General features: G+C 35.7%; 1 protein-coding gene across 1 annotated transcript in view; it reads right to left on the minus strand.

Moving 5' to 3' along the window:
• Window positions 1-205: 205 nt before the first annotated feature.
• The window catches only part of LOC125660474 (sushi, nidogen and EGF-like domain-containing protein 1), a 62,495-nt gene continuing 53,616 nt past the window's right edge, over window positions 206-9,084 (minus strand). Inside the window, exons 16-24 of the mRNA XM_056149182.1 lie at window positions 4,539-4,556; window positions 4,221-4,391; window positions 3,771-3,941; window positions 3,382-3,552; window positions 2,864-3,034; window positions 2,316-2,486; window positions 1,972-2,168; window positions 1,672-1,831; window positions 206-467 (exon numbers count right to left, since the gene is read on the minus strand). Of these exons, the coding sequence (XP_056005157.1) occupies window positions 400-467; window positions 1,672-1,831; window positions 1,972-2,168; window positions 2,316-2,486; window positions 2,864-3,034; window positions 3,382-3,552; window positions 3,771-3,941; window positions 4,221-4,391; window positions 4,539-4,556 (1,298 nt within the window). The 3' untranslated portion in view covers window positions 206-399. The remainder of the gene's footprint in view (window positions 468-1,671; window positions 1,832-1,971; window positions 2,169-2,315; window positions 2,487-2,863; window positions 3,035-3,381; window positions 3,553-3,770; window positions 3,942-4,220; window positions 4,392-4,538; window positions 4,557-9,084) is intronic.

Consider the following 9,084-nt stretch of genomic DNA (forward strand, 5'->3'; position numbering starts at 1 on the left):
GGCCAGTGAACAGCTGGGTTTTGAATCAATAAAAATTTTCGTTTTTCAGCCTCGATAAGTTGTAGAAAAAGTAGGATTTTCGTTATTGCGTATAAATGAAAAAGAAAGAACACACACACAACACATATTTATTAAGTCAAACAAGTCCTAACATCAATGATGTAAAAGAAATCAAGTAAAATGCAAAATATAAGAAATCTGAGGCAGATATTTAAAGTAGAAGTGAAATAACAATCATTAACAACTGCAAATTTTATTGTGTTGATGTAATATCTAACGATGAAAAAACTGAAACATGGAAAATATATTTCTTTTAAGTCTTTCTTTGGTAAACGTTTTGATGGCCTCCAGATATTCGAGCCCCGGTGGGATTTTTTCTTTTTAAATTCCTGTTTACCCTCAAAGAGTCAGGAAGACAGAGATGATCAATGACATCATAATCACTAAAGAAGAAGCTAGATTCAAACCTGAAAAAATAGCAGTAACTCGTGTCACCGTAAGACCGAAGCAAGATTATCAGATTTTTGCCTTATATATCGAAAATACAAGTATATCGTTCTCATGATGCCCAACATCTTTCCGTACCATGGGTACGTTAAGACGGGTCATGAAAAACCTGGTTGAGATAAAATCCGCAAGCAATGTGACGTCATACCTAAAATAAGTATATCACTAAGTATGTAATTCCGATTTTATATTCTTGTATTCATGCATAAATATAATTCATGCAGCTACAAATATCGGAAGCAATACAAAATGTTCTAACTGTATATTGAGTGACGATGAACAGCTGTGTTATTGCAGTCCAATTTTCCTTGTCACACATTAACATAAAACTGAAAAAAGTGTCAGAACATTACGCCGCATATTTTAAAGTCTTTTAATACACCTTGTTGAAAGGTAATTAATAAACTAACGTACACGGACATCGCTGATAGAATTGTTTTAAAGTCTTTTAATACACCTTGTTGAAAGGTAATTAATAAACTAACGTACACGGACATCGCTGATAGAATTGTCTGCCAGAAATCAATGAAAACTCTAGATCATCACTGTAAAGTGTACCCCCCCCCCCCCCCCAAAAAAAAGATTTGGCCGCTCGGCCATCTAGGCAAGTCAAGATTAGTCAAGACTTGCCTAGATAGCCGAACGGTCTAGTGCGCTGGTTACATGCTGGTAGGAGATTTGGTTCCGCAGGTCGTGAGTAAAACCCCGGGTAGGGGCGGAATTGGGTATCCAAATAAAGTGAAATTTTCTGTGCTTTATATTAAAATATTTCTTCATTTAGGGGCAGTTATGTTCATTTAAGAGTTCATTGCTATTTCCGTGTTTTATATATATATATATATATATATATATATATATTACAAAAACTATTTTAAAATCTAACGCCTGAGGATTATAAAATGAAAGCGCTTGCGTTAAATTTTTAACTTTGTGTACTGTTTATTCTATTTCTTTTAATATTTTATACCAGACACTGTGATTTTTAAAAAAAAACACAATTTGGATATATATATATATATATATATATATATATATATATATATAAGGATCATTATTGTAGTTACTGAAGAATAAATAATATCAGTGTTATCTTATATTACTGTACATTAGATGTATTATCGATGAATTATCATAACCGACATAATCATCATCATCATCTCGTACCTGCACCTCCCTCCCCACATTCCAGGGTGTTAGTACAACCAGCGTAGTCCGAAGTTTCATCGCTGCCGTCGTCACAGTCCGATGCACAGTCACACTGGAAGGTCTTCTGAATACAAGTCATCGATCCTGCTTTGCAGGTAAAGTATCCAGTCGGACAAAGCTACAAAATGATACACCAGATGTAACGCAATGATCAATGCAATGGTTTAAGTTTTAGAATAGGTAATACCTCGGCAGTGCTTTCTAGTCTACACAATTGACCACTGTATCACGCCCTATTATATACTGAGATCCACCTACTTGTTGGTAGGTTCCCGCGGCAACGGTAGGACAATCGTCAGTGTTACAGTCTCCAAAATCACCAGAGCCTCCGGTACAAGACTTTCCGCCGTTGGCAGGTTTGGGATTGTCACATGTCCTCGACCTTGACCTTTTACCTCCTCCACAACTCTTGCTGCATCCTCCCCACTGAGACCAGTTTGTCCACGCACCATCAACTGTGACGAACACAGGTACATTGTAAATATACATCACCCACACATAAAGCCGTGAACTGCATTATTTGATAAGAATTTTTTTTTCAAAAAAAAGGCCAACTATGGCTGCAATTGGTTTTCCTTTTTAATTGCTCAAAAACGACATACTTATGCAGACTTGTGTGTTACAGTTCTGGGAACTGGTACTGGTCCCTGGACATCTGGCTCCGCCATGCTGAGGAGAGGGATTAGTGCAGCTCCTGTCCCGATCCTGTGTACCTCCACCACACGTTACAGAACATGTCTTCCAAGATCCCCAGTTCGCCCAGTTTCCGTCAACTAAAATGATATATGTGAAGAACGACAGAACGTAAACAATCAATCAATCTCCTCTTTCTATCATTATAGTTAAATACGAAAATGATTCCAATAGTTGTGAACACTGAGAATTGCTGAGATAGATATTTGTAAAACTGATCTACGGGTCCTATTATTGCTGATGAACTTTACCCTAAAATCAATTCTTATTCTTGTATTGTTACCTTCGGCACAAAACTTAATCTTCATATTTCTACTGCATTAAAAAAAATCCCCTTCATTTTTATGAAAATTGATGTTTCATGTATCTATGGTTGACAGGCATTGTGAAAACACCCTTCTCAAAGATATTTTTCATAGACATCACTTAAAATCATTTTGTTTTGAAAATCACCTACTTGGACAAGGATTGGAGTTACAAGATTGGCGGGAATCGGTACTTCCGGGACAATTAGCGCCTCCATATTGAGGTGCAGGGTTTGTGCATGTTCTTTTTCGCCCCTGTGTCCCGCCACCACAAGTCACTGTGCACGTGTTCCAATTTCCCCAAGCCGCCCATGCTCCATCAACTATATATTGTAACATGCATGTATAAAATTTCTATAAGCCGCGAAACAATGAATACATACTTATCTATTAGGAAAATATTTACATCGGAATGAATTTTCATAATCTCGTGAAAATTTAAAGATCTGGACCATGTTGCACAGAAGTTAGTTAAGTTTAAGTGACAATTAAAGTCTAGTTATCACTATATAAATGTAAAGAGATTATGACAAGTTAATTGTTAGTTTAAGTTTACTAACTTCCTTGCAACTGGGTCCTGTGTATTATGCATAGTATAGACCTAATAGCATATTTATTACAGACATATTTGTTTGAAATACAAAACTCAAACCTATCAGGTGTAGCTTACTTGGACAGTTATGCGTGTTGCATCTCTGTGTCGCCGAGGAAAAGTCCGTGCAGTACTTTCCTTTATACTGTGGAGTAGGATTGGTGCACGTGCGAGAGCGTGATTGTATACCACCACCACACGTCTCTGTGCACGTGCCCCAACTGCCCCACGCTGCCCACTTTCCATCAACTGAAAGAGGAATTTAACACCTGTTTAAAGCTTTTACATTGTACTGCTACATTTGTGTGTTCATAAGTATATATTTACTCGTAACTAATAATAAAAATATCTGTAAACATCATATCTTTATGACATTATATTAGATAGAAAAAATTAAAACTAGTGGAATGTATATGAATTTTGTTTTGACATTCAGACTATTATCTAACGGAGAAGTAGTAACTCACTGGGACAGTGGTGTGTGTTACAACTCGTGCGACTATCAGCTGATCCCGGGCAGTCTTTTCCGAGGTACTGAGGCCTGGGATTAGTACAAGTTCTTGACCTATCCTTGGTGCCCCCGCCGCAGGTGACCGTGCACGAGCCCCAGGAACTCCAAGCCGCCCAGACACCATCAACTAAGCATAAAAAAATAATGTGAACTCCCATGTGCGATTTAACTAACGTTGATATGAGGTAAAAGGTTAAAGTAACCAATACCCAATTTATCTTAATCCAAATTTTATACCGAGTTCAAAAAGATGATAACAACCTGAAGGTTTGATTGCAGCAAGAACAACACGTTAAAATTGACAGCTTTTGATTAAAGTATAAACAACTGTACTCTCTGACAGAGTCATCTGGGTAGATGTAAAAGCGATACGAGTATCACTAAAGCATGTCAATCCTATACATACTTGGACAGTGGTGTGTATTACAGGTTGTCCGGCTTGACCCTGATCCAACACAGTTTCTTCCATTATATCTTGGAGCAGGGTTAGTACATGTCCTTGACCTGTCCTTGGTACCACCACCACATGTCACTGTGCAAGACCCCCAGCTAGTCCATGACACCCAGTTCCCGTGAACTGTAAATATAAGTTTTGTTAGATAACGATCAAGGACAAGGTAAAGTAAGGGGCCCATGCAGCCCCCATTTTCATGGAAGTTGGCGCATTTAACGAGAAAATTATTTATTGGCTTCTTATAACACCTCGTATGAAGTATGACTGCACCATCGAAAGAGATACAAACTTTCAATTGTTTTATATAAAAAAATTAATTTTTTTCCAGAATTAGGAATTTAAGTTGTTTTGTTTGCAAACACTAGTCTAGTAAAAGATTTTAAAGTCCAAATTTCGCTATGATTAGATGCATGATATAAATACCTAATAAAATATATCTAAATTCCTCAAATTCACGTTCTAATCGTTTTTAATAAAAATCAATTATGAAAAGTTAAAACATTATTTGTTAATATGTTTAAAATCTACATGTTTTTCAAAGAATATTTCCGAAAAAAGATATTGGAATGATAAGGACAAAATTTAGAAATATTTGAACCGAACCCGATCGCAATTAGATTGAAACCAGAAAACTACATTTTCGTGATGTAAAATGGTTACTGAATTAATTGAGTTTACAAGAAAACATTAACACAAGCGTAAACTGGGCCGCAAAATCCCGATATAAACACTGTTATTAGGGTAAAAAAAACTCGATCACTTCCGTATAATTGTTTTAGATATTCTAAAAATCTCAAAATAGTTGTTAATAACATACGCTTCTTACTTTCATTATTATTTTGATTGACATGGTGAATTAAAGATTAGTCTTTTTGACATCATAGACAGTTGTTTCTTCAATAAAAATGGAAAACGCAAATATATTAATATTTAGTGATCAGTCATTCAAAAAATTTCTTTGTTAAACGACACTGATTCCACGCACAAGTACTCTGAAGTTGAAATAAAGAACATGCTCGAGAACCTCATTGACAATATCTTTGTAGTCTATGGTGATCAGGTCTTCCAACATTCTGTTGGAATCCCCATGGACATGAATTGTGCTCCTTTGTTAGCTGACCTGCTGTTATGTTCCTACGAGGCAGAATTTGATCAAAAACATCTACGTGAGAAGAAAGAAATTCTTGCTGTGGCCTTCAATTCGACATTTTTAGATATATTGACGACATATTATCTATTTACAATAATAATTTTCATTCATATGTCTATTTGATATCCAGGTGAACTCAAAATAAAAGACACCACAGAGTTGTCCACTTCTGCTTCAAACTTAGATATTTTATTGAACGTATATATTAAGGGAACGTATATATTAAGGGCAAGTTAACAACTCAACTTTATGATTTCGGCTTCTCCATCGCCAACTTCCCATATTTTCACTAGGTAAATCAACTCAGTACTCATTTCTGCCTTGTAATTCAAATGTCAATCGCTATAAAGAACACCAAACTTTAGATGAAAGGCGAAGACAACGAACAGTGATCAATCTCATAGATCCCACCAAGAATACAATAAAGATTTGGGTAAACAAGGACGCCTGTACATACCAGAGGTGGGATCAGGTGTCTCGCAGGAGTAAGCATCCCCTGTAGACCGGTCACACCCGCGGAGAGCCCTATCTCTTGATCAGGAAAACGAAAAGTCCGCAGCTAAAATTAGTGTGCCAAGAACGGCCTAACTATTGGTATTGAACACATCAAACAGCATGTAACCCAATGATAGGTTATATGGGCAAATTAGATCATTATAACAACCATAGAATTTGCGAAATGCTGACCTTGAACGAGACTGTTGAAACCCCTGTAACATCAACTTGTTTACCAGTAGGCTACCTCGATTTAAACACTGATCATATGTAGAACAAGATCGTGCGTATCGAATCAGTTGAGATATATAAACACCATATGCAGGTGATAATGGAATATTGCTACATAAATATGCAAATTTGTCGATGGAGAAGTTTAAATCATCCCGTTTGTCAAATATTTGAGTTGTTAGTTTGCCGTTAATATTCATTTTTATCAAAATATCTAAGAACGAAACAGATGTACAATGCAGATGTGAAGGTATCCGTGGTGTCTTTTATCTCGAGTTCAAAGGGATATATAAAATCGGCATATGAATAAAAATAATTATTGTTAATACATAAAACGTCGTCGATATATCTAAATGTCGAGTTGAAAGGCCACAGCAAGATATATTTTCTTCTCATATAGAAGGTTTTGAAAAAACTCTGCATAATAAAATAAAAATAAAAACAGATTAGCCAATAAAGGAGCACGATTCGTGCCCATGGAAATTCCATCAGACTGTTGAAAGTCCTAATCACGAAAGACTACGAAGATATTGTCAATGAGGTACTCCAGCGTATTTGTTTTTAATTTCAACTTCAGAGTACTTTTACGTGGAATCAGAGTGGCCTTCAACAACGTAATTTGTTTTGAATGACTGATCACTAGATGATAGGTGAAGATAAAGATCAGTGTTTCAAGAAATGTCTAACAATCGGTATGAAACACGTCAGACAGCATTGCCAGGGTGTCAAACCACTTTTAGTTTAAAAAATATAGGATTATAGGAATTGTTTTGCAGTTTATAGGACATGTATATATATATATATATATATATATATATATATATATATATATAAGCACTAAAGTTCCAACAACACCCGATACCTCAGAGTGTCGGATCCACAACATGGATACAAGGTCAAATACAAAAAAATATACAAAGCACTAAAATGACCAACGACACAAACAACGAGATTGTCAAATTTTAGGCGTCCCTTCTTCAGGACAAACGAAAAGAATTCCCGAAAATTTGACAATCTTGTTGTTCGTGTCGTTGGTCATTTTAGTGCTTTGTATATATATATATATATATATATATATATATATATATATATATATATATGGATTTTTACAGCAGATTTATAGGAATAAATAGCGTTTTTATTAAAGAATTTGTATAAAAGTTTATTGTTTCTGTAAAACAAAAATCCAGCTAGGTGGAGAAGAAATGATATTAAACATAATCAAAATACTTTCAGATGGGGACAGTTTTCATCAAATAGACAGTTATTATACAATCATCATAGTTATTCTCTTCATAACAATCTACATGTATAAATTAAATATCAATCTAGCATCAGCTCCTGGATTTTTCTTCTTTTTTTATCAGTTTTGAAAATAGGTCTGTCATTTTTGGGGATATATAGGGCTTTATAGGGATTTTAATGACTTATAGGGAAAATATAGGAACCTTCAAGTCTATAGGAAAATATAGGAATGAATAGGGACTTGACACCCTGCATTTGACCCAATGATAGGTTGTATTTGCATACTAGATCGTTATAACTAGCATGCGAAATGCTGACTATAATCAAAACTGTTGAAATCCCTGTACCATCAACTTGTCTGTCAGTACATTGTAGCTTGCCTCGATATGAAGCAACTGTCTATAATGTCAAAAGGTCTAATCTTTAATTTGTCGTAAGGAATGGTCGTGTAAAGTGTTGAACAGTCATACGTTTTGATTTTGTTGATTTGAGAAAGGTTTTGCGATTTCAAATTTACTAAAAGTTCTTTGGTATCCATATTCAATTTGCACCATTTCTGGTATATTCTGTGGCACAGTGCGTTTAAAGTTTCTCCTTCATAGCTGTTAATATTATCGTGAGGAGCAAAAATAGGGGCTTGATAGAACATTTACTGGATCCAACAATGTCGATAGAGTTACATGTATATACTATATAGGTATATATGAAAGCACCAAAAACCAAATACTGTAATTAATAGACACACGTTCAACTAAGTAAGGATACCTACAGTGTATGCAATGCAGTCCTTACGCTCGATAGAAAATACGCTTTTTATTGCCCCCACTCATATATGTATATAATGACACATGATTGTCGCGGATTTGAGCGGATTTGATAGGTACACGTATGCTTGACTATTGTCAATTTGGTTAAAAATAGGACATTGGGGATTGCTATTAACCTTGTAACATTCTTATGGATTTGGAATATGTGATATGTTAAAACTGATTCTTACAGAAGTATTTATCTTGAGATAGACATGTTCATGGTTACTATCTACAGTTTTGTTCACTGTTATTTTTCAAAACAGATTATTGTCGTAAGAGGCGACTAAATGGGGCGATCCTTCAGTTGAGATAGCAAAAGTTGAGACCCCGTGTCACAGCAGGTGTGGCACGATGAAGATCCCTTCCTCGTTAAATGCAATCACATGAGTGAAAAAGCAAGCAAAGGTATTGAGGGTGTGGTTGGTGGGATCCTCGATTCTTAAGCCCCATTTACATTTTAAACAGCCGTGTCTAAGTAAAACCAGATCTAATTAGAGAAAATCCACGAATTTTCATTTTGTGTTTTGCCATGCACTTTTCTGAGATAAATCAACATGTTCTATTAGTACTCTATCAAGTTATTCTACGAAGTGTTCGACATTCCACCTTGCTCTGTGCAAAAGACACGTCAGTTGTATTTTCGAAGTGAGGATCACGGGTCTTAGTGCAAGAACACCCGTATTGAATAGTTGATTCGGACATTGTAGAAGAATGGAGTGGGTATCAGTCAGAACATCAGAGGGCAATCTATACTCCTATCAACTTAATGTAGAAGAGAAACTTACTTGGACAATGATGTGTATTACAGTCAGCAGTACTTGTGGAAGATCCAGCACAGTTTCTGCCATTGTATTGTGGAGCGGGGTTGTTACATGACCTGCTCTTG

Source organism: Ostrea edulis, chromosome 9 (genome assembly GCF_947568905.1).
Source record: "Ostrea edulis chromosome 9, xbOstEdul1.1, whole genome shotgun sequence".
In the NCBI taxonomy this organism is placed as follows: Eukaryota; Metazoa; Mollusca; class Bivalvia; order Ostreida; family Ostreidae; genus Ostrea; species Ostrea edulis.